Source organism: Mchenga conophoros, linkage group LG3 (assembly GCF_057382185.1).
Source record: "Mchenga conophoros isolate Kocher_MC1m ecotype Shallow Benthic linkage group LG3, M_conophoros_male_GT1.1, whole genome shotgun sequence".
In the NCBI taxonomy this organism is placed as follows: domain Eukaryota; kingdom Metazoa; phylum Chordata; class Actinopteri; order Cichliformes; family Cichlidae; genus Mchenga; species Mchenga conophoros.
The window spans coordinates 19,543,619-19,570,013 of NC_140528.1; the positions used below are offsets into that span (position 1 = coordinate 19,543,619).

The 26,395-nt window shown below is 39.9% G+C and overlaps 3 protein-coding genes across 3 annotated transcripts in view; 1 reads left to right on the forward strand and 2 right to left on the reverse strand.

The window, feature by feature from the left end:
* The window catches only part of LOC146577576 (protein NLRC3-like), a 72,998-nt gene extending 68,317 nt beyond the window's left edge, over positions 1-4,681 (reverse strand). Inside the window, exons 1-4 of the mRNA XM_085268231.1 lie at positions 4,553-4,681; positions 4,370-4,468; positions 4,124-4,222; positions 3,259-3,360 (exon numbers count right to left, since the gene is read on the reverse strand). Coding sequence (XP_085124357.1) covers positions 3,259-3,360; positions 4,124-4,222; positions 4,370-4,468; positions 4,553-4,641 — 389 coding nt within the window. The 5' untranslated portion in view covers positions 4,642-4,681. The remainder of the gene's footprint in view (positions 1-3,258; positions 3,361-4,123; positions 4,223-4,369; positions 4,469-4,552) is intronic.
* A 5,781-nt stretch (positions 4,682-10,462) lies between these two features.
* The window catches only part of LOC146577578 (protein TANC1-like), a 176,031-nt gene continuing 160,098 nt past the window's right edge, over positions 10,463-26,395 (reverse strand). The window contains exon 11 of the mRNA XM_085268287.1: positions 10,463-10,598. Within this exon, the coding sequence (XP_085124413.1) occupies positions 10,545-10,598 (54 nt within the window). The 3' untranslated portion in view covers positions 10,463-10,544. The remainder of the gene's footprint in view (positions 10,599-26,395) is intronic.
* Positions 15,836-26,299, forward strand: LOC146577579 (OX-2 membrane glycoprotein-like). The gene is made up of 4 exons (XM_085269738.1): positions 15,836-15,981; positions 16,655-17,028; positions 17,121-17,401; positions 26,231-26,299. The coding sequence occupies exons 1-4, from the start codon at positions 15,836-15,838 to the stop codon at positions 26,297-26,299; spliced, it is 870 nt and encodes a 289-aa protein (XP_085125864.1).

Sequence of the window (26,395 nt, forward strand, 5' to 3'; positions counted from 1 at the left end):
TTTAGTGCAATTGGCTTCAGCTGAGGTATTATTTCAGCTTTTCTAATGCTAATCAGCTGCTCCTGTTTGTAAACCCTCTTGTTCCCATGATTACGCATCATAACTCATCATCATTATTCATCTATGTATTACTTTTATGTATTAGTCATCTATTTGTTGTAATCATCTATCCTTGCAGTTGTTTATTACACAAAATAAATTATATTATCACACTTCTGGCCACATAGCGCTGATATTCACTGCACATGCCCATATTAACCTTAACCAGAGGGTTTAAAAAACAAACCAGTGTCTACATACCATATCTGCTTCTGCCATGGCCTGGTGGACAACAAATTGGTTAAGGGTTCCCCGAGCTTTCACGCCCCTCATGTTCTTCATGTGCCCACCATTAGAAGCATGCCTATGGAAAAAGTGCGCCGGCACACAGTGCAGTGCGCTTTATATGTGTTATCGTGCACTTTTCCAGCCAGGTGTTTTCCTTTTCCCATTCCTCCCTGTACTTTTGCAGCCTTTTTTTCTTTCTCTGAGGGAACAAACATTGCTGCTCTGATGCTGGGCTTACACTGTGCGATTTTTGGCCCATTTTGAGATGATTTTTGAGTCATGCGACCGATTTGGCGATCGGCCCAATTTTGGCCTTCATCGTGCATCGTGTAGTATACGTGGGGTAACGAGAAGCGATTAACACCTCACGACCAGCTCCCGATCATCAATCGCTCGTGAGCGTGTCACCACAGCCGTTCACACTGCTCACGCGCAAACACGTAAACGTTGGTGAAAAAGACGGAGCAGCACGGCTGTGCAGCATGTGATCTGGACACAAGCGATGGAGGCACAACTGTAGAACTTTGGAAAGCTCATCAGAGCCTTTTCGATGTGGCCTCACAAAATTATCACGACCACAACAACCGTGAAAATAGTTGGATTTACATGCTGCTCAATCACAGCTGCCTGATCAATGTTTTTCATTAGCAATTTAGCAAAGTTGATGGTGGTGTGTCTGTGTGAGTGAAAGACAGAGAGAGCGAGCGACAGATTTTCTGTTATAACCTTCATTTTATGGAGGCACAGTGTGAGCACTCAGGTCGCATCAGAGCATCGGGCGGTATAGTGTGAGACCTGCATCGTGACCTACCAACTGCGAGTCAATCGTGCAGTTTGAGCAGGAGCTGAATAACGTGACTGAAAAAATCGCACAGTGTCTGCCCAGCTTTAGGTGTACTGTCGTCCGAGACTTGCACCGCAGTGTCGGCGTTTGTTTCCCTGTTGGCCATGCTTCTTGTTGTGGTCATCTGTTGTCTTCCGGTATTTTCTCCGCAAGCGACCTTTCCTCGACCAATGAGATGAGCGGTAATCTGAATTGTCATAAGTGTGCTGTCAGCTCATTGGTCACAAAGCAGGAGAGGGGCTGGGAATTATGTTTTCAAACAAAGCATTAATTCCATTAACATTTATAGACCACTTTTGATTCTCACTGTATTACGGGACAAAGTACGTCCCTTATTAGCTCAATACGGGACGTGTGCTTTTGTTTCTACAAAAAAACGATTCCGTTTTTTAAGGGACGGTTGGCAACCCTAACAGTCATAGCCTGCTGCTAGCATGAATGCTAAACGTACTGCTGTGGATGATCAGCAGAAAAACATGTGGTCAGGTTGACTGTTTGCTGTATTTAAAGTGTTTTTCTCAGTTCGTCTGTATTCAAAGTGCATTCGGGGCTTTAGCTGACAGCTCTTTGTGCTAACAAACTAAACTCTCTTAGTTTAAGCCAACAGACTTTACCAAACACAAAGCCTGCTGCTGCCTCCATGGGTTAGCTTGTGTGACTGGTGTTTGCACCAATGAAATCTAAATCACACTAATGTGTCCTCCAAGGTGTTTGGTGGGAGCACTGAGTGAAACATAAGAGCTCTGGTTAAGCCTCATCAGCTGGATAGGCTGTCCACCCTAGTCCAGGCTTTAACTCAAATCTCTGACTGGCTTTCTAACAGCTACCTTGTTAGAACAAGACAGAGACCATGATCATAGCTCCTCCTGATCTATATTCTAAAATCAGTCAAGTTGTTGCCCCTTTCTGTTCTTCTGCTGAGCCAAATATTCGAAATCTTGGAATAATATTTGACTCTTCTTTGGGCCTTGACTCACATGTAAAGTCTCTGTCTCGTTCCTGTTTCTTTCATTTAAGGAATATTTCTAAACTGCGACATATGGTCTCCTTAGCTGAACTGGAAAAAATTGTCCATGGATTTGTGTCATCGCGTTTAGATTATTGTAATTCCCTGTTTACCAGCTTGGATAAATCATCTCTTTCTCGCCTCCAAGCTGTACAAAACGCAGCAGCCAGACTACTAACTCGCTCTACCCAGCGAGCTCACATCACTCCTATTTTATGTTCTTTACATTGGCTCCCAATAGATTTTAGAATTCGTTTTAAATGATTGTTTTAACGTACAGAGCACTAAATGGCCCCAGATTATTTATCCAAGCTTCTCACTAAATACACTGCTGCTCGCTGTCTCCGCTCACAGACTCAGAGTTTGTTGGTTGCTCCCAGAACACGTCTGAAGACGAAAGGGGGCGGAGCCTTTCAGTCTGTGGCACCAAGGCTGTGGAACAGTCTACCTCTACAACTACGTTTGGTTGACTCTGTGGGATCCTTTAAAAAACAGTTAAAAACTTTACTGTTTAAACAAGCTTTCTGTTGACCAATGCTGTTTACATTTTTATATTTTTAATTCACATTTAAACTCTGTATTGTGTATATTGTGCATTTTGCTATTTATCGTACTGTTTATTTTAATCTCTGTGTGCAGCACTTTGTGACTACCTGTCTATGAAAAGCGCTTAATAAATAAACTTTACTTACTTACTTACTAAAATAACAAACAGGGCTGTGAGAGCAACTGAAGTGATAAAAATACTGTTTGAAGATAAAAAACACTTTGATGTTCTCTCGTTACCTAACAAAGTCCAAACCCTGTGAACTATTTTAGCTTTAATAACTGTGGATTCAGGTATCCTGAACCCATCTTTGGACATTTGTAATTAAATATTTTAAAACTCCATCAGAGACTCCTGATGTGGCTGTTTGGAGAAGGAAAAGAGGGACAAAGTGGAGCGTCGAGCTGAGGCTTCATTCACTGCAAACCTACAGTTGTGTTTCCTTATTTCTGCTGTTTGCATGTTCACAGCTGAAATAAAGCTGCCTCTTTGGGAAAACACAAACATGTAAAGGAGTCATCACAGGTCTCTGACCTCGTTGGTTCAGGTTCAGCACTGAAGTTTGGAGGGTAACCTTTGGACCCATCACTCCTCACAGACGGACAGCTGGATCCTGCAGACTGTGACCTCTGACCTCTGCAGACACAAACATGTTTTATTCAATGATCAATTCTCTGATAAAGTGATTGAAGCAGCTGTGATCACACAGACTGCAGATAATGCAGCTGTTTCCTGTCAGTAACAGTCCTCTTAGATTAGAGTTCAGCTTTTTACAGGAAAACAAATGTCCCTGAATGCAACAGTGAGACACAGTCTGCCTGTGTGGCTGTGATAGCTGCCGTTAGGAGCGCTCATGTGTTTGCAGTTAGACGAGGAGATGTTACCATCATGGACACGTTAACAAATCCTGCAGCATCACGTGGCACAAACACTTTGTGTTCCTGTCATCTGCAAGCAACAGGAAGTTCATTAATAAAGGCGGGATGGAGACGCGACTGTGATGGTTCTCCTTCATCCAGCTGTTACACACATCTGGGCTCACACGACGAGCCTTTGTCTAATACAGCAGCTGCTCTCTGAACACTTTTCTGAAGAGGAGCTGCACAAACCTTTGTTTGCTTTCTAGAGCAGCGTATCAAAGTCAAACTACCCACTGCTAGCAGCTGTTTCTATCATAGTTTAGGATCCAGATGTGTGAGGTCTAAATTTACACCTCTGATTAAAATACATAGTTAAAAACAGCCAATTGAGTCCAAATGTGTCTTAAACCAGATAAACTGACAGTTACAGCTGAGCCTGTGTGTCCTTGGAGACACTGCTCTGCTACAGAGATGCATTTTAGAAACCAGGAAACATCAAAATCATTTAAATCAGAGAGTTCTTGTTACTAACAGCTCACCTCTCTGCAGCAGACACAGGCTGGGATTTAAAACCAATGAATCGATGATTGGACCAGTCACTCTTTAAGGACACAGAGCTGGATGGTTTCTCATTGACGCTAAAAATATGTGAACATGTGTCACATCCAATGTGACCAATACATTACATAAAAAGTATAAACTATGTAAATAGTATATTATTTAAATCGTTAAATAGTAAAAAGCTGATTAAAATTTCAAACATTTTAATACTGACATGAACTTACTTTTTGTCAGATGACTTTTTTTGCCCTAAATTACGAAAGAAATGCTTCACCCGTTTGCTCTTAGAGGACACACTTCTGGGTGGAGGTCCAGGCGGGTTCCTGTGAATAATGATGGAGCAGTGATGTGAGTGCTGAGCTGTGACATGGAGAAGAGTCATGGACAGTTAGAGATGGTCATCTCACCTCTGAGCTTTGGTCTGGCTCTCATGTTCCCCACACAGAGTGCTTTTAGAGGGAGGGACTCCCTCCTCTCTGTCCTCACACTGATCCATGCTGCTCAATTCACATCAGCTCACACACACTTTCTACCTTCACCTGCAGAGGAAACACAAATCATTCATGTGCACATCAACTGAGAGCTGCAGTGTCTGATGTGTTGGACTAACATCCATCTGAGACGCAGCTTTCATCAGTTCACTACAAAAAGTGTCACAGAGCCGAGTTCAGCCTCCAAATCCTCCATTACTGTAGTCCTACAAAGCAGCAGGTCAAACATGGCTGCAGAGAGCAGCTTTATGTCAGTAACCATGTCCAGGACCGAGCTGACTGCTTACAGAGTTCATACTCTAACTGCTAGCTGCTCTGCTAGCTAAGCTAACTCAGTAACAGTGACTCTGACAGCAGTTACTGTGGAACAGCGGCCGAGCTCAGGACACATTCAGTGTGTTTAGTCTGAGTCCTGGACTCTGATTCAATGGATTCAATCCAGCTCAGAGTTTCATGTGTTCATCAGAATAAAATACATGTACTAATATAACAGAAGTAATGCTCTGAATGCAGGACTGTAATGGAGGATAAATAAGGTTTTTACAGCCTGAAAGAAACATTCAGTTCATATATTTGTAGACAGTGAAGCAGCTTTTAATACTGCAGCTGTTTCCTTCACCTGTGTGTGTGTGAGCCACACCTTCATGTGCTGCTTTAGAAATATGTGGTCTGACTGCTCAGACTGAGTCTAGGAGGAAAGTTCACACGCTGGAGAAAGTTTTGTTCCTAACTTTGTCAGAGTTCGGCTCCAAAGACAAAGAAGACGGAGCTCACAGTCTGTAGATGGTCCTCAGTGTGTGTGTGAAGCCAAGAGAGCACACAGGAGTGTGTTTATGTCAGCAAATCAGTGTGTGTGAAGAGTCTGAGGGAGTGTGTGAATGAGACTCAACACTGAAACCAACAGTCCAAGAAAAGCGTCTGGACTTCTTTAAGTTTAACTTAAAGAAGTCCAGACGCTTTTCTTTTTGTCTCCATAATGTCTCCATAATGCTGCAATGTTATCTGCCCCAGAAACACTGTGCAGAAGCTCTGATGGTGACACAGAAAAGTCACAGTGGAGATACTTCTGTCCACCTTTGATTAGACTCATTATAAAAAGGAAACAAAGTTTGAACACAGTCATGTTTCCAGTTCACTGACTTACATTTATTCCATGGACACTCACTCTAACCTGAACCACAGCTGCGACCATATTTGTAATAACTACAACCCAAACATCAGATGTTAATCGAAATTTTTTGCTCTCTCTCCTCCTTAAATGTGTTTTTAATGTTAGTTATAATTCAGAATTGGCGACTGGAATACGTATGACACATACGAACATCAGAAAATAAAAACTCGATAAATATAACCTCAGTAAATGAAGTCAGTGTACAGCGTGGAATTATTTTATGTCATAAGAAGAAACATATTCATGTTAACACTCACCTGCCTCAGCTCCACCTTCCTCCTCCTGCTGCTCTGAACGGCTCAATACTTTCACTTTCACTGCACCTCCCTAAACACAGAGGATGCTGGGACTTGTAGTTGTTTCCTTCCAGTGCGGTCTTCCTCTTTGTTTGTTTGTGTTTGTGTTCAAGTTATTTCGATCATGTAAACATCAACAGAACACGTGAAGCCACACAGAGTTTGTATGTCGAGGTGGGTAGGAGGGTTTGAGGGTTTGGGGAGGGGTCAGAGGGAAGAGGTCTCTCAGTCTTGACAATCCACATTGATGGCATTGCATCTTTCAGCGTGTTTGTGGGTCGATTTGGATGCTCCAGGTGTGAGAGCAGCCATTCAGCCTCTACTGCAGATGTGTGTCACAAGTTCATCTAGTAGTAGGCTATGGCACTTGGCCACAGGTGGCAGCAGTGGACTGGTATTAAAACCCGATTCTTTGATCCCCATGATAGAACAGAGAAAACCCGACTCATAGTGGTCAAAACATTTATAATTCTTTATTCAATCATCTTCCGGAAGAGATCAGATGGGCCCAATGGCAGTTGTAGGATCTCTAACATTAGAAGCTAAAAATGTGTCTCATATAGGTGTTATTTTGGTACTTTACACGTCACACAGTTTCAACAACTCCTTATATGGTACAAGTTTGTTTTTTCTATCTGGCTTCCTGTATTTATTAATATGCTTGTATATTTCTACACTAACTTCCTGTTTTTCAGTCTGGCTGAGCACTTAGTTTGTGAGTCAAAAGTGGCCTTGCTTTACAAACCTTCATTATTAAAGTACATAAAACAATATAATTAGAAAATAAGCACTAAGAATATATTAATTACATGACAGTTCTTCCCTTTTCGTGTTTCCTAAGAAACACGACATAATTCCTGATTTATCCCATTAAGTTTACCTGCATGTTAAAAGGCTAAAATATAACAAAAGAGATTATGCTAAACAAAATGAAACCTTTCAATTGCCCAACCCTATCTGTCCCCTCAACGGGTTTTATGTTTTCAATGTTTCATTATTATTTGTCATAATTACTTCTATCCACAACAAATAAATAAAGCTCTAAGACAGCACCTGTGAAATGTGAAATGTCCTAAATCTACTTCCTACACCCCCTTTTTTACCCAGAATCCCAATTTAAACCAACTTCTGACTTCCCTCAGTGCTCACTGTAAACTGCAGATACAATCAGTTATATATATATATATATATATATATATATATATATATATATATATATATATATATATATATATGTATATATATATATATATATATATATATATATATATATATATATATATATATATATATATATATATATTATAAAAAAAAAACAGCACGCCCCTGCGGGCGGTTTATCCTTCAAGCTCGGGTCCTCTACCAGAGGCCTGGGAGCTTGAGGGTCCTGCGCACATATATATATATATATATATATATATATATATATATATATATATATATATATATATATATAAGAAAAATCACCTTTGTGAATGGTATACCGGAGTCTCTGAGTGACGATGTCCTTTTACCTCCGGATAAGAACGATGTGATGAATACTGCGTCTGACAGCATAGAAGTTCAAAATGTGTTCACACAATATGTTCATCATAGGAACTTGAGCTGCATGTATTTAGTTCAGAATTTGTTGCTAAAGCGGTAAAAAGGATGTCGTATTCACGGATGCAGAGAAACATTGCACTGTTGGAGTTGTTGTATAAATCCCCACCCAGCGTACGGAGGAATATTATTTGTAATGCAAGCATGGATTTTATTAATGCTCTGTGTGAGATATCGCTCAATGTTTTGAAAGGTGTTATCCCGCTGACTGATCAACAGTACTGTTAGGGAAAATATTCTAAAACACTTCTTCAGTAAAGACTGACTGATCAAAATGACTGATCAACAGTACAGACAGCTAAAAAAGAAGTGCAGTGGGAGGGGTCTTAGAAGGTTTGGGTGTATACACATACAAGCCGTTGCCATCCTGCTTAGTAGATGTTGGCTTGGTTATGTTGGATATCACATCAGACACTATGCCTGATGCTGCTGTTTTTAGGTGGGGTTTGACTGTGCTGACTCCTTTTTTAAACAATGGTACAGCAATTCTAAACAGGCTGCTGAACAAACCTCCCAGACCTGCGCCACATTGCGTGCTGGTCCCAATATAACCATTCAATTCGCCACCAGCCTGAAAAACGGTATGTGTTGATTTTGGTCGTCTATCAAATCAATTTCTATGTCATGGATTAAGGATTTCGAGACCTGTGTGCAGTGTGGGCTGTCAAATTGAAGAATGGCTCCCCCGACGGTCATCGTCTGTTATATTTATTGCTCTTAATAGCCGCGCATGGGCGTCACCCACAAGCTGGTAATCAACAATATCTGCATAAATAAAAATGTTCTATTTTCCGCCGTATACGTCTGCAGGATGTGGTGCGTATGTGTTTTTATAATGAAGTACAAACGGGTCTTCTGATTTGAATCCTAAGATTCCTGCCAGTCTCCCTCTAAATGTGAGAACTGTGCCCCTAGGGCCCATAACACTAACATGGTTACTAACTTCACTGTATTGTGTTTTAATGTCGGTGTTATGTTTTAATGTTTTATTATCTGCGCCACAGATGCATAATGCCCCACAGACAGCTCAATCAAGGTTATGGACAATGCTCCATTTGTGACTGGATCATAAATTTCCACTCGCGAATCTGATTGTGGAAAAGACAACCATAGTCTTGGGTATTGAAATTCTATAACACCGACCTCATACGGTTCATTTAAAACAATAGGTGTTATAACCTCAGGATAAAAATGCTCGGAAACTCAAGTGCCAAGTGCCTCTTTTTTTCTGCCAAGTATTTTCTCTATTTTAAACCTTTTGTTTTTGTCAATAGTCACCTGCTGTATCTCAGGTTCATAAAATACACCTTTCACTGCAGCTCCTGTGAGATCCTCCAGTTTGCATACGGGAGGGTCTCTTCCTAAACGCTCCTTTATGGTAAAGTACTCGTCTGTGTAGGTCTGATGGTAACCCTTTCAGAATATGCCTCGTAGTTTAGATATTCTCTCTGTATCGCCCACATTAAATTTAAAAGTCACCGGTTTTTGGGGTTTCATTTTGTACAGGGTGTTAAAGACTGCTTTCTCATTATCTTTGCACACCTCGGTGGGGGTCATTTTGATAGAGCTGTGATAAGACAGGTTATAGGACTGTACAAGATCTTGGATCACATTAACATATCTTGGCGAGTTAACTGATGTTAAGTATTTCCACATTTTCCCCTTTAAGGTGCGGTTAAAACGCTCTACCACACATGATTTCATTTCACTAAAGGTTGAAAAATGTGTGATGTTATGCTGCTCCATTAGTTTTTTAAATGTTTATTATAAAATTCCTTCCCTAAATCTGTTTGGAGTTTTTCAGGCACACGGCCCTCTCTCAGAATATCACCAAAAGCCTCAGCAACAGCCTGTCCTGTCTTGGTTTCAAGGCACCTAACCCATGCATACTTAGAAAACACATCTATGCATGTCAATAAGTACCTAACATTATCATCATCCGCAGAATATTCACGCATGTCAACCAAATCAGCTTGAAACTGTTTGTCAGTCCCGTTAACCAAAACTCTATTTCTGTATCCTTGCATTTCTGTATCCTTGCATTTCTGTGTCCTCTATCCTTGCAGGTTTATGAAGAGTATATGTGTCATCTCCTTTTAAAAACGCTCCACGTCAGGTAATGACGGCTTTAAGCCTGTTGCCTCACTGACAGCGATACGGAGCTTCTTTACACTTCCTAAACCCCCTGGGTGTGCAGGGTTGTGATATATTTTTCTCAGCGTGTTTTCCATAATCACTTTGACCAAACACAAACACAAATGACCAGAAAAAAGTGTTAGCATACGTTTTTATTTCATTTTCTGTGTAGTGCACAGTAAGGTTTTTATAACAGATGTACATTAAATCTTGTGTCTCCCAGACCAGTAGTTTCCAATCATGTGGAGCAGCGCTGATTTAACTCCGCGGGTGTGATGATTGGTATTTAGCAGGTATCCGACATTCTCATCAGTGGTGCAAACAATGTGCGGCACTGATCTCAGTTCACACAGAAGACGCTCTGCAGTGCTGATGATTTGTGCTTCAGCCTCACTGACACTGTATGAGCAAACAAACAGACGGATGGCCGGGATGAATCGGGGCGTCCGGAGCTTTTCCATCACCTCATCATAGTAGGTCTCGAAGAAAAACACAGGCAGCTCAAACAGGCAACTGTGGTGTAACTGGCTGGGGTGACCGGATTGGCATCCATAACATATCTCCTGCACATACTCATTCAGTGCCATCGACAGCAGGTGGAAGGTTGCGAGTTTAATGTTGAGTTCCGTTTCCTCAGACGGGTGTGATCCTGCAGAGTCCTGTGAGCATCCTGGAGAGGGGGGCGGAGTCGGTGGGGTCTGGATTAGCAGTGCTGGAGGGGGAGACTCTGAGCGGTCCACAATATGGCAGATGTTGTCTGTAAAAGAAATCCACGCATTGCATTTTTTTTTAAATATCGGGTTTAATGCCAACGTCTCTCACACAGAGACAACCTACCTTTTGTTTTGTTTTTTTGTTTTTCTGTCCTCAAGGTTTTTGATGATTTTTGGCCTGAACATGGCAGAAGGTAAACCAATCTTCGGGCCATGTGCGAGCTGATCATATACAAGACGCTTCCTAATATTCTCATAAGAAGAGTTGACCTTGTCTCTCTTGATAGTCTTATCGACCTCATTAAACACCCGCTGCAGTGCTCTCCAGTCTGACCACTGAATAAAAAACAAATCCTTAAACCATGATAAACGTTCTTCAAGGGTGAGGGGGTATGGGTGCAACCTCCAGCTTTCAAGGCCCCAGAGTGAAACCTCTGTAACGTTGAGGTTTCACCCGGTGCAATTGTGGCTCTTGTAACTGTTGTGATATTTTGATACCATGGTAGCATTTACAGGATATTGTTTTATAGTGATATTATACAGGAAAACTGTTACTCAATAAGGCCCATTTACTAGTTGTTTTTCTCTTTCTCTGTAACCTAAGAATTAATGTGTAAGAATCACAGGTTGGTACCTCAAGGTTGAAAACACCACAGAGATCACTTCCTTACTCCCATCCTCCCTTCCTTATCTCTTAGAAAGGAGCTTGTTAAAGGCCAGGTGGTTCGTTTCAGAATTCACTAATGAAAGAACTCTGTATTCTGTGTCTAGGAGTGTATTTTGCTGGGATGATCATAAATTGTAGCTGAACTGATAAACTATACAAAGGATACTTCTTTGCTCACAAGGCAGGAAGACGTTCCCTTATTTGGTCTGTACCGGTTTGAACTGAGAATCTGTTGACAGACGAACCTTTTTCCTCTATATATACTGTTGTCTGATGAATAAACCTTTGAGTTGGTTTTGGGAAAGCAACCCGTACAGTCTCTGTGTCGTTTTGTTCTCCCAGCTGCTCCCGACGTCGTAACTAACACGCTGAATGGCATATTTGACTGTTACTTGAGAATATTTCTTTGAGTTCTATAGGTTATGGACAATCTCTGCTGATAGGTGCTCACGCCTCGAAGGAAACCCGATCCACAGACGGAGATTTCTTTCAGTAACCATAAATGGTAAGCTGCTCTTTTGTCACACACTACATACACAATATATGTGTTTTAGTGCAAATTGTACATTGCTACATTGTTTTGAATTACCCTCGGCCCGCAGTATATGTGGGCACCTGTCAAAGGTCATTTGGATTTACCAGACCGCTTTGAAAACAACATGAAACAAATGAATGTCTTTGTTGAGCCATGACTGGATTTCTCCTTATCCTTCCTAAAGGCCGTTATAACCTTGCACTGCCAGTGGTGAGCTGCACCAGCTGTGGCCTAATGTGGTCCCCCTCAGTTAAGGACTTCCAGGGTGGTGGATATTGGCCTGGCACCTTAAATTTCTGCACCCTGTTTTCAATGGATGTCTTTCAGTCTTTCTATGACATTAAGGTCATAAGTAGTTTACTGACAATTATTTAACATTTGAAATGAAAAGATCCGTCAGTCCATTCACATATATACTGTTCAGAGAAGGCATGTAGTTTAGAGCAAAGTGTAGTAGTGTGAAGTGGCTAAACACACTCACCAATTGTTCTAAAATAAACAATTTATCAAAACATTAACAGTCTTTCACACATACATACGGTTTATACACTATTTTAAAAAGAAGGGGTTGAAGACCTGATTGATTACAAAAAGTCTATTAAAATGTTCTGGGTAACCACAGAAATCTTAGTCAGTTATGTCTGAGAGAGAATGTTTATGACAGAAGTAATGCCAAAATCTCAACAAGCCAAAGTTACATACATGCTAAAGAGAAAGATCAAACTGTGCTGAAATTAGGAAGTGGGCAATATAGGGCTTCCCCAGTGAAATAACTGATCTGAAATAATTGAGGCACAAATTAATAAATGACATACTAGTAATCCACAGAAGGGGAGGCCTCTGGGAAAATGTAGAAAATCAATGGGAATTTCTACAGTAGCACGAGTTACCAGTCAATACCAGTCCTGGTATTGGTTATGTTGAAGTGATGGGTTTTATAATTCATTTTTGGTCCACTGAAGGGATTGTTTTGTAACCCCAATATTGATATTTTGTAAATAAAAAATATGACCTCAATTAAACCTTTAAATTCCCTGCACTTAAGTAAGTAAGTAAAATTTATTTATATAGCACATTTCACAGATAAAAATCACAAAGTGCTTTACAGTAAGATCAGACATACAAGTTAAAATTAATTAAATTAGTTAAAAGCCCGTTTGTATAAAAATGTCTTCAGCTGCTTTTTAAAGGAGTCAGTAGAGTCTAGACAGCGTAAAGACAACGGCAGAGAGTTCCACAGCCTAGGTGCCAGTGCCTGAAAAGCCCGATCCCCACGTGTTTTAAATCTAGTACGTGGGACCACCAGTAGCCTCTGACCTGAAGACCTAAGTGCTCGGGATGAAGCATGAGGTTTCAACAGGTCAGAGATATACTGGGGAGCTTCACCATGCAGAGCTCTAAAAGTTACAACTAAAATTTTAAAATGAACCCTAAAATTTACAGGCAACCAATGAAGAGAAGCCAAAACTGGAGTAATGTGTGACCTCTTGTTTGTACCAGTTAAAAGTCTTGCCGCTGCATTCTGAACAGACTGAAGGCGATCCAGAGCTGATTTGTTAAGACACGTAAAAAGACCGTTACAATAATCCAAACGAGAAGAGATAAAAGCATGAATAATCATCTCAAGTTCTGCCTTTGACACCAGTAGCCTGAGTTTAGAAATGTTTCTTAAATGATAAAAACAGTTCTGGACAAGTTGTTTAGAGTGTTTCTCAAGAGACATCGAACTGTCAAATATAACACCTAAGTTTCTGAGACTCGACTGAAATGAAGGGTCTAAAAAACTGATATGCTGCCTAATTTCTGAGAGCATGTGATCAGGTGCAATAATCAAAGTTTCTGTTTTATCTGCATTTAACTGAAGGAAATTGTCATTTAACCATTGTTTGATTTCTGACAGACAATTATTTAAACAAGACAATTTATACAACTCAGAAGCTTTGAAAGAACAGTACAACTGAATGTCATCAGCATAGAGATGATAAGAAATATTATTGTAACGTCTGATAATGTGGCCTAGAGGGAGGATATACAGCAAAAAGAGAATAGGACCTAAAACAGATCCTTGAGGTACCCCAGAAGACAGAACTGATGTTTCCGACAGCACATGATTTATACAGACAGTAAAGGATCTCTCAGATAGATATGACATAAACCATTTTAAAACAACGCCAGTAATCCCAAACAAGTCCTTCAGCCTATTTATCATGATGCTGTGATCAACAGTATCAAAAGCAGAGCTGAGATCCAACATAACCAGAACAGTGTACTCTCCAGAGTCTGCTGCCATCAGAATGTCACTAGACACTTTAAGCAAAGCGGTTTCAGTGGAGTGCAATTTGCGGAAACCAGACTGGAAAATGTCCAGAACATTGTTCTTTTCCAAAAAGTTTATAAGTTGTTCTGCAGCTATTTTTTCCAAAATCTTTGACACCAATGGAAGTTTTAATATTGGCCTGTAACTGCTTGGAAGAGATGGGTCCAAATTTGGTTTCTTTAATATTGGTTCAACAATAGCTTGTTTAAAATAGCTGGGAACTGAGCCAGTATAAAGAGAAGTATTAATTATTTCCAGAATACAGGGGCCAATAGAATCAAACACACTAATGAAAAATGATGGAGTAAGTACATCAAGGTGGCTTGAAGTCAGTTTCATTCGACCAAGCAGAGCACTGATGTCCTGTAAGGTAACAGGAGTAAAAGAGGACCAAGTATCAGAGGTAAGCAACGTGTCAATGTGATACTGAGAGGATGATGGAGAAATATTAGACCTGATAGCAGCGACCTTATTAACAAAATAGTTTAAAAAGTCATTACAGTCAGATTTAGTATAGACTGGTACATGAGGAATATCAGGAGAGACAATGTTTTTAATTGTATCAAACAATACTCTGGGATTTTTCTTTTTTGAAGCTATTAAATTAGCAAAATATTCCGTTCTGGCATTTTTTATCATGTTGTTAAGTGAGAAAATTGATTCCTTGAGATGTACCCTATGGACCTCAAGCTTGGAAGCCTTCCATAAACGTTCTAATTTGCGACAATATCTCCTAAAATTTCGAATACTTTCATTTATCCAAGGACAGAAATTTGAAGAATGGACAACATTTAGTTTCAGAGGTGCCACCGTATCTAAAATAGATTTACATTGATTGTTAAAAGACAAAATAAGTGAATCCATATCATTTTGAGCCATACGAGGGACAAACATGGCAGAAAACCTTCTAGCAGCATCTTGGTTTATAATCCGCCTTTGGATCATCAATTTAGGAGGTGAAGGATCCACGTAAAATGACAAATTAAAGAATATACAACTATGGTCACTCACATGGACATCTTCCACACATACATCATATATATTTAAACCCAGGGAGAAAACAAGATCAAGAGTGTGGCCCTTCGTATGTGTGGGGCCAGAAACATGCTGCTTAAAGTTAAAAGACTCAGTGATAGTGATGAGCTCGGCAGCAGTGTTACAGGAAGCGTCATCAATATGAAGGTTTAAGTCTCCCAATATTACAACCTTCTCCAGTTTAATGATCGATGTCAGAAGGTCGTTAAATTCAGTTAGAAAGACCCCAGCAGGTCCAGGAGGTCGATAGATTAAAATACAATAAAAGGTTTTCAGAGAACCGACCTTCATCATCTGTGACTCAAATGAAGAGAAGAAGTCCGAAGTCACCAGTTTGCATATGAGTCTGTCCTGGTAAACAGCAGCAAGTCCTCCACCACGTCCTAAAAGACGCGGAGTTCCAATGACAGAACAGCCAGACGGGCAGATTTCATTCAGGTGGACATAATCCTTATTTTGCTGCCACGTCTCAGTCAGACACATAAAACCTAGAGACTCTTTGATAAAAAGATCATTTAAAATAAATGATTTGTTCGTTATAGAGCGAACGTTAAGCAGGGCGAACCGAATTGATGACGGTTTATCTGCGGAATCTACAGCTGACTGCAGCGGTACTTGAATTAAACACCTGTGCAAACCTGTGGACCTGCCGGACAGGGCAGCGACTCCAGAGTTGGAAAAAACCTTGATCGATGAGCAGACGTAGCTGTCACCAACAAAACGGGAAATGGATGACGGACACAGAGTGAGCAAACTGCTTTCGAGCCATGGGGCTCGGGTCCCAGGCGGCAGCGTAACATCCCCAGCAAACGACAGGAGAGGAACTGGTCGCAGACACCGAGAGTCACCCCACAGCAAAGCAGCTAGCCTCCGGTACCTTCTCCGTTTCACCTGGACGCCGGCCCTCGTTCCCCTTTTTCGTCTCTTGGGGGTGGAAATGCCGCGGGTTGTGCACAGTAGCACGCAGTCAGGTGCGGAACACTCCAGAGGAGGAGAAAAAGTTTTTCTGTAGCTGTCCCAGCTGTCACAGTAGATCTCCATTGAGTCTTTGATGTTTAACAGTGTATCCCGATCATAAATTAAAGCAGCAGAAGAAACGTCAGAATACAAAAGAGCAAAAAGTATATTGCAAACGATATCTACATGATGTCCAACAAATATACATCAAGTCCAAGGTTCTAATGTTGAACGCCATATTGATGTCCAGCTTAAATCATGGTTGGACCTCCAAATTGTTGGAAAAGTTCAAATGCAGTACAGACCTCCAGAATTGGTCATGGACCAACAGAACCAATATAGACACGATCTGTACATCTATCTGACTTTCTTTGTTTAGTTGGTAGCTAACTGAATTGTCTTACTTTTTTTTTTATAGATGAAAGAAAATGTCCCTGAAACATACAGTATGAAACAATGAGTGTCAGGTTTATATTTATAGTCTACATCACATTTAAGTGGTACCCATATGTCAATTTGTTTGAGCCTAAAACACAGACTACTCCATGACCCGAATTATTGTTTAATCCTTCCCATCAATACCTCTCAGTTCCACATCTCTAACTCATGTTATTCTCCATGCAGCTCTAACAGCAGTGGTCCAAACACAGCAGACTGTGCTGGCAGCAGTGGGAGAAGATGCTGAATTCAGCTGTCAGCTCTTGGACACTAAAGACGTCCTTCAGGTCACATGGCAGAAAATCTCACGTGATGTGGAGACAAATGTTGCCACCTACAGCAAGTACTATGGTCAGAGAGTGAATGATGGCTTTAACGATAAAGTCAAGTTTAAATACACTGGACTACAGAACTGCTCCATAGTCATCAGGAATGTGACGGAGCAGGATGAAGGATGCTATCACTGTCTGTTTAACACTTATCCTGAAGGCTCCTTCACTGGTAGAACCTGCTTCCAAGTCTATGGTAAGAACTTTTGCATTAATGTGTTTAAATGTGCTAGAAACTGATTTCCTTTCAACAACATATTCCTTGCAATATCTCCTGATCCTTCACAGAGCTGCATGAACCTGTTGTTGATGTCAGAGAGTCAAACTCTGCTGAAGAGTGGGTTGTTTCCTGTTCAGCCACTGGTCGACCTGCTCCCACTGTAACACTCTCACAACAAGACCTCAGCTTCTCACAGTACAACACTGTCAGTGTGTCCAACACCAACGCTACATTCACTGTCACCACTACAGCTGTGCTCTCAGGTTCACGTAAACACAGCACACAGGTGGGATGTGCAGCACGAGTGCTCTCTGCTCCTCACAGAGAGGTGATGGAGACGATTCCTGAGGTCCAGCAGACGTCAGATTATCAGTGATGGTGAGAAACTGAGATGCAATAACAATGCATTGTGCTAGTATGCATTTTCTCTTTGATCAATAATTGATGTATTCATTTTGATCAGTGTCACATTTTTCCTGCTTTTTCAAGTTTCCTCCTGGATCATTGTATTAGCTGCAGTATTGGTGATGATGGTGTTTGTCAGTGTAGCTGCTCTGCAGTAGGCTACTCTTTAAAGAAAAAGACCAGATAACTTTCATTTTTCATTTCTTGTCATTTTTTTCTAAACCAAAATCTATCCAATAATATCTGCATAACATTTTCTACTTGTGATTTAGTTATTAATTCTTTGCTTCATGATTCAATCGGTCTTTGTCTAGTATTAAATTTTATGTTTCCCATTTAATCCCACTGGCTTTAAAGTGTTTCACCAGATTTTTACGAAGTATTTCCAGTCTTTTGTTGTCTCTGTCCCAAATGTTCTGAAATGTGTTGCATGTATTAAAAGAAGTTGGACCAAAAAATGTACTATGTACTTATAAACTTACATTTATGAAAGCTGAACAAACACTGATGTACTTGACTTTTGTAACAGTGAAAAGGCGATCTGTTTTTATTGATAAATATATATGTTTGCATTACTGTTATTTAGATTGCCATGTTAGAACGTAGCAAACAACATTGTTTGTTCCTCTATGGTTTCTTTATTTTTACAAATCTAAATGTTTTTTGTCAAAAGATTAATAATTTCATATTGAGGTCAGATGGTCAGCAGTTTTGATGTTTTTGCAGAGATTTTATTTTTTGCAAAATAGCACAAGTAAACATTAAAAGTAGTTCCTAAATCAAGGCATTTATTATTAAGGCGGCCATTATTATGGCCCTGTGTGGAAAAAGTGATTGCCCCCTAAACCTAATAACTGGTTGGGCCACCCTGAGTAGAAACATCTGCAATAAAGCGTTTGGGATAACTGGCAATGAGTCCTTTACGAGGTGCTGGAAGAATTTCTGCCCACTCATCTTTGCAAAATTGTTGTAATTCAGCCACACTGGAGGGTTTTTGAGTATGAACCACCTTTCCAAGGTCACAGCACCTCAATCAGATTCACGTATGAACTTTGGCTAAGCCATTCCAAAGTCTTTCTTTTGTTTTACTTAAGCTGCTTAGAGGTGGACTTGTTGGTGTGCTTTGGATCAAGTGCACTTCAGCTTGTGGTCGTGAACAGATGGCCAGACATTCTCCTTCAGGATCCCAGAAACTGGATTCTGTTCATCTTGACGTTGCATCTCCAGACTGAGAGATCTCAATTACTTTGTTTCTTATTTGCTTCTGAATTTCCTTGGATTGCGCCATGATGTGTAGTTTTTGAGGATCTTTTGGTCTACTCTACTTTGTCAGACAGGTCCTGTTTAAGTGATTGATTCAGCACAGGTTTGGCAGTAATCGGGCCTGGCTATGACTATGGAAAAATTGTATATTTTCTATTGATAAATGCAAATATTTTATGTCTGTTATGTGCATTGCCGTGTGGAGAATATAAGGAAAACAATTGTGTGGTTTACCTTGTTTCTTCCTCTTAGATTTCTTGATTTTTTTAAAAATTGCAATAACTTTATGTTAATTTCAGTGCACTTTCACATTTCTTTAAATTCAAACTACAGTCCTGTGAATAACTAGAAACACTTCTAGCAGCACAAATGTGAGCTAATTGTTTTCTGCTTGACTTTATCAGTCTCTCATATTGTTGTGGAGGAATGTTGGCCCACTCTTCATTACAACGTTGCTTCAGTTCTTTGAGCTTTGTGGGCATTTATTTAAGCACAGCTCTCTGAATGTCCCAGGTTGAGGTCTGGACTTTGCTTTTCAGCTATTCTGCTGTAGATTTGCTGCTGTGTTTGGGATCATTGTTCGACTGCAAGACCTAAACTTTACCTATTAAACAGTTAACTCTGTATTTTACACTTTATGTGAATATTGTTGCAGATTTCAATTATTAATGTTTTTATAACTTTGTTCTTTCTTATATTTAATATTATACAATATTTATACTTCATGTCTCTGTCTTCTTTTGAACACTCCAGCACAGCATCACTATAACTTTGTCCTCACTGACAATAAAGCTGTTTTATATATTTCATTGCAAATGTTTCAAGCAATTTGTAGCTGTATCTTAAGTAGTTTAGTTGTTTCCAGTCTAGTTTACTTCGTGCTCCATTTGCTGTTTGTCCATATTTATTTTTGTGTTCAATAAACCACCTTCACTTCTCCACTACTGCCTGCGATTGGATCCTCATTTATTATTTTCACACGGCTCTCCTCACCCGCCGTGACAGTACGGACCAGCCAGATATGGATCCAGCGGCAGTCACCCCACCTAGGGAGCTTCAGGAGGCCGTTATCGACTCTGCTTCTAAATTGATTTACCAGCTGTTAGAGCATGAGGGAGAAGTGTCTCTTTACACTGTGGAAGCCAACCTACAACACCTTATTTCCAGTTACCCCTGGTTATTGGACTCACTGCATCCGCTCGTACAGAATTTTGTTCTTCACGAGCTTCACCTACACCCCCCCGCCGCTACCGCTCGCCTGCTCATGCAGTGATATCATCAGTGACAAGTCAGGTGATAGAGGCTAATGCAAAATGGTGTTTCAGTGAGGCACAATTTATTATGACAATACATTTTTTTAAATACTCAGTATGAATTAAACAGGTTAAAGGTCAATGCTCTGTTGTAATATAAAGACAAAATGATTGACAGCAGCCCAGCAATATCAGTAAAACGCAAATTAGCCACATGGTGCAATGTAAGGAGCTCTGTGATTGGTTAGGAAAGGACAGACTGGCCACCTCGATTTTTCTTCACTGCACATTGATCCATAGCTTTGCTCTGTAAAGGCTAACAAAGTGCTTTTGCTTTACAAAGACATTCAGCGTCGGTATTCACTCTTTTAAAATGCCACTGAACACTGGAGTGAAATGGAGCCCTGATCCTCAGAGTTTTATTGTTGCTAACATTTCTTATAGATAGCACAGATAGTGCCCCACTGCAGTAATCACTCATGTCTAGATATTCCTGTTAAAAAGGAGTTTTTCCTCCCCACTGTAACATGGCAAACATAGCAAACGGATAATCCAGCTGAAGCTTCAGACAGCCGTCAGACAGTGAAACACTGCCATCTGCTGGACGCGAGTAACACAGACGCTGAAGGAAAAGCACGCACACTTGGAAGACTTGACCATTTGCACAAAATGAACGTCTGACACTGGACAGATGAGAGAATGTGGATTGTCACACCCTCGTGCATTAAAGAGGGCTTTCAGTTCATTGAAAACACAAAACCAAACACACAAAAGACACAATGAGACAGATGATCAGTTTGCTTCACTAAATCATCGACACAAGCCGTGTTGTAGAGGGTACTGCAGCCGTGGCAGGTTATCATCTTAATGTGGCCCTGACACTCCATCGTACGCCACAAAGCTGTGAATAAATGAAAAGCAAAGAGGCATCATCACTAACATAATAACTGTAGAAGTTATCCCGCTGCATTACATTTATCAGGATATCGTAATAAATGTTCATATGTTGCTTTGACCCATCATTGTTGTCATTAATATCGCTACGTGACACTGGACACTTCCTGTCATTCATATGTCCTGACTTTGTGATCAGTGTAGCAGCTTGAAAATAACTGCTTGGTTAACAGCAGGTGTACAGGCAGGTGCTCTGATCAAATAACATGTTTGGCTAAAGAAACAGAAAATAAAAATATGTAAATAGGAACACCCACATCTCTACTTCTTCTTCTATTTTCCATTTCACACTTACAAAAAAGTTCTCCTGCGTAGGTGTTGAGACAAATATATGTCAATTTAATACTTCAGACAGGCCCCAGAGCAGGTCTGAACAATTAGTCCACTTAAAATCAAAACTGCAATTTGAAACCATGCAATTAGCAATTTTGCAAAGAAAACTTGGCTAGGCTAAGCTAAGCTAACTGTTAGACAAAGTAGAGGAGTTGGAAGAGTAAAGGATTCTGGTTAACTCCAGTTCAACTTAACATTAAATTAAACTGAATCTATTAAACTATTAGACTCAGACGAGGTCGGCACAGGGACAGGCCTCGGGGGTCCAGGCCCACCCGGTGAAGTGCTTCTTCCCCAACATCTTCTGATGTACTTCATTTATACATTTTGGTAATGAAGTACTTAAACTACCACCTCACTGATTAGTTATTGCAGTGTGAGCTCAGTTCAATTAATCAGGTCACAGTAGTTTAGCACTTCTACAGCAATCATGCAACCAGCAGGACTGAGGAGGACACTGGGTGGACGGGCTTTGCAGGTCAGACTTTGAAACTATCTTTTATTGTCATTACGCCAAAAGCAGTGAAATTATATGCTGTCCCATTCAGTGCAAATAAAGAATCTGTGTTTACTGACAGGACAAAGCACTGAACATGATTTCATCTGTTAACCTGGACAAATTCCAAAACAATTCCTTATTATTTCTTTTTCTTAAGTAAAACCTGTAAAAGCTTCTACTTCAAAAATATGGACTTAACACTGAGATCCTGATATTTTAGACCAGTTGAATTTAGATGATCTTTTTTAGTTCATTCAGTTTGCTGGTTCTAACGACGACGGTCTTCATCAGTTTTAATGTCACTGTGACTCATATCTCTGCATGGCTGTTTTGTTCTGAGTGCACTGTGACAATTAAGTTAAGATCCGGTGATCAGCACAGCAGCCTGGGAGTGACTGCTTGGTTAACGACAAGGTTTACAAGACCTGATCAAATGTCTCTCCACCACCTGATCCAACACACCACCAAATCCTGATCAGCTGATCATCTCTGCTCCTCTAATCACCTGAATATCCAAGTATCCGAAAGTGTCCATCGATCTGACAATACAATTGTAAAATCGATCATTGACCTGTGCCCTAATGTGTTCTGTGCACTTGTGAACACACTTCCTTATGGAGTACGTTTATTAAGGACACTCTTTCATTAGCACACAGGTTCAATAACACAACAAATAACCTCCAATAAACCTTTTAATAAACTGTCATTGGAGGCTGATGTGTTCTCTCTTGGCTTGTTTTCTTGTTGTGTGCCACACAGAAAATAAATGCATGGTGTCTTAACTCACTGATACGGGGATATCAATGAGCACAGAGTCCAGCCAACGATGGCACAAAGTCAAACCTCCTTCAAGGAAACTGGAGAGTCCAACACTGGCATTGAGGCTACCCCAACAATATCAATATGGTGTAACTTCCTGCTCTAACTCAGGCTCCTTCCCCACAAGAAAGATGATATTTTATGTACTCGAAGTCAGACCTGGAATCTGTGGGTCAGACTTCCTGGGCCCCCGACCCCTGACCTCTGAGATTTTCATGTCTTGTATTTTATAATATTTATCTTTTGTTCTCCTGCCAAAATTGTAAACACTGTCATCATGCCATATTGCACTGTTGTTCGATCAGCTTCATTAAATATACTTTTATATATACTTTTATCCTTTGTTTTGTTATACATCCATTTAAATCCTCATATGAAATTATTACAACCAACTGGTAGTAAAACAAAAATAAAAAGATTGTTCAACATTTTAACTGCAAATGGTCAAAACACTCACTTTATTTGCCAAAAATTATACTTAAAAAGGGGAAAAAAGAAGTGTTAATAGTTTATTTGAAAGGTCAAAATATACCAACACATCTTTTTATTTTAAATCTATTTGTTTGTGCATTAATTTTTTTTCTAAAGCCAGATGTGGAAAAACAGGCTGCATCTACATGCAGGTTCTTGTGGTCAGTGGTCATCATATTTGCATTATCTTTCTGAGTCACAAGCAGGGAAGTGTTAAAGTTTCCTAGAAGTGGTGGGCCAGTGATGTAGGTGTGGATGCAAAGGATTATTTGAGGTGGTGCTGATCAGAAGTATAAAAATCAAAGTGTCCAGATCCAAACACACTTTGTTCCTCTGTGACAGAAGTGAACTAGAACTCACAGCAGCATCTGAACTGCAGAAGAGATCTCTGCTCATCTCCGTCTGCATTCCTCTTTTGCTAAGAACTTATTATGTATCATTTAAAATGATTTTCCTTTTAAAGCTGGGCAGCAGGCTCACGTTGAACATCTCCATAAACTGTCATAATTCTGCTGCTACACTAAACACTGCATTCGGTGAGCACACTAAACTTACGTAAGCTGTATATTTGCACGGTGAGAGACCTGTTTTTGCTGATTTGTGTTCAAATACAACAAGATCTTATTTAAACTGACTGTCAGATGTTGCCTATCCAGTTATGTAATGAACCCACTATATACATTAACCACAGACCCTTCACCACATCTTCATCACCTGCTGTTCCAGACAACCAACTTATACCTGAACCACTGCAGGTTAATCATCATCATTAGTAAAGGAAAAAAAGGTGAGTGTCTTATTATTTTTATTTTGCAGTGTGTCACTGTTACTACAGAGCACACTGAAACATATGACAGGAAAGAATAACTGAGTGCAGAAAGGCATTTATATTAAATCGGATTTAAACTTTGTTCTTAATGAACCGGATCTATTATGACCTGGACTTTTATCTATAAAATGGGCTTGTGAAACCCAGAGGAAAACTCTCTCAATATATCTGTAGATATAAATATATATTTATCCAAATCACATCAAGTAAAAAAGGCAAAATGACAAAATTAAAAAAAAGAATAACAAAAAGTATAAATTAAAACACAAAATTTTAAGGCAAAAACAAATATCTTGATGTCTTAATACGATGAATATAAAATATAAAGTAATACAACAAGGTTAAATATCTAAACATTTAAACTACTTCAGCTTTTCAAAGCTTCTTTTTCCAGTTGAAAATGACATCATCACGCCTGAATCTGCTTCCAGGAGCCGTCCAGATCAGGCTTGTTCAGGATATTTAGAAATCGTCCTAACAGTTGAAAAATAAAAAATAAACAGAGAACAAAGTAATATATATGATTAGAAATAAATAAAAAAGAAAACTATAAATAAAACGACTTCTTTCATTTAAAGAAAAAGGTCTATCAGTCCTCTTGTCGTGTGTGTTTGCAGCTCACAAAGACGACTTACTGAGCTTCAGGATCCAAAAGGATGTATCTGCCAAATTCTTAATGTGGAAAAATGTCCATGTGTTTTCTTCTCCAGGAGACGATGAAGACACTGTTTGTCTGCACGATGCTCGTGCTGCTCTTTGCTTCCGGATTTTCCAAAGTGAACAATTTTCAACCAAGCGAGCACCGACCTGAAGAAACACCTTATGAAAAGTTTAGAAGACAGCATGTAGATGCTAAGATGACTGAAAAGCTGTGTAACACAGAAATATCAAATAGGAATATCTACAAACTTGACAACAGTTGTAAGGAAACCAACACATTCATCCTCAGCATTCCAGCAAAGGTCAAATCCATTTGTAGAGGTGATGGGAGGTACGATGAAAATAGCGGCATGACGTATAGTACCGCAACGTTTCACATAATTAAATGTAAGCTAAAGCATCAGGGAGCCAGGAAACCCAGCTGCCAGTTGGAAGGCAGGCTTCTCACCAACAGGATCATTGTCGTGAAATGTGAAGGGAAGTTACCTGTGCACTTCAATCGGGACCTTCTACCCTCTGAGCGCAACGATGGCGAGCAACTATGAGGAAAGAGTGGTGTGGAGGGGGGCGTGGTCTGCGATGCTGCTGCAGGTCAGATGGATGTACCTGCGCTGCATTTGCTATCACGCCTCGCCAACTTAAAAGGCTTTGTGCTGTCTGAGTTGTTGGTGTTGTGGATGTGTTGGCTGGCAGTCCACAGACAGACTGATTTACACAACTGTGGAAAAAATAAAATTAATAAATAAAATAAATTGGAAAACATAGATGTTTCATTATTTCATATAGATTTCAAATAACATACCATTTGATGTCAACATGTTTTAGTTGCATTTGCAGTGCTCGTGCTGTTATATTCTTATGATTCTGTTCATTTTATGAGTGTATCCTTCAGCCTTGCTTCACATATTTACTGCTGCTTGATCAGCTTTAGTCCTGCTAGCATCAGCACAGGTAGAAACAGATCACACATCAGAGAATCGGCCGTGCATCTAAATGCAAATGGAAACTAAAAATGAAAACATAGATAACTGAGCTGAACTTCATAGATCTGAAAGTTGACCAATGCATACATAGTGACAACACATTATTTTATATTATGCTGAAGTCAATTTTTATCCAATTTTATAACTATATCATATAATAAAGTCTGTTTTGAAGTTTACTATGGTAACAATTCATCTTTTTAGGCTTTTCAGAAACACTGTAACTTCATAGGTATGAACCAACAAACCATTTTTCATCATGAAAATAAAAAATAAATCTAAAGGAGATAAACATCACAACTGTTCAACCAAGCATTAAGTCCATTTTGAAACAAAGAACGATGTACACTCAGCCAATCACATGGCAGCAACTCAATGCAGTGTAAAAGGTGAGATGTAAAATAAAACAATTAAAAATATTAATTAATCTTAATCAATCTTAAAATATGAAGCAATCTTCTAACTCCCCTTTACATACAAAGCTGTGGCCAACCTTACAAACCATTTTGAATTTTTTCCAGCCGAGGCGTTCAAAATAACCAAACTGCTAATAGTCACGGTTTAATTTGGGCAGCTGCCTGCCTAATATAATGTAAAATCATCACAATATTTTACACAAAGAGAGTAAATGTATCCTTGTACTCAGCTAAGACAGCTGGGCTGCTGTGGCTTGTGTTTATGTTCACAGTGACATCTGATTTAAAAGCAGACTGTCATGGTTGCGGCTGTGTGCAGGCAGGATGAGGACCCAAACGCAAGCTCACGGAGGCAGGAATGAACTCAAAACACAGCTTTATTGCTGGAGAGAGAAACCATACAACCTAAACGAGGAAACTATAACGTAATACACAGAGAAACACACGGCCATGAATGA

Excerpts from the sequence above, each read along its gene's own strand:
- LOC146577579 (XM_085269738.1), top strand. The coding sequence starts at position 15,836 with ATGGATGACGGACACAGAGTGAGCAAACTGCTTTCGAGCCATGGGGCT. Across the intron at positions 15,982-16,654 it reads AGCAAAGCAGCTAGCCTCCG|TTCCACATCTCTAACTCATG; the intron begins GTACCTTCTCCG and ends AATACCTCTCAG. Across the intron at positions 17,402-26,230 it reads TGATGGAGACGATTCCTGAG|ACTGTCATGGTTGCGGCTGT; the intron begins GTCCAGCAGACG and ends ATTTAAAAGCAG.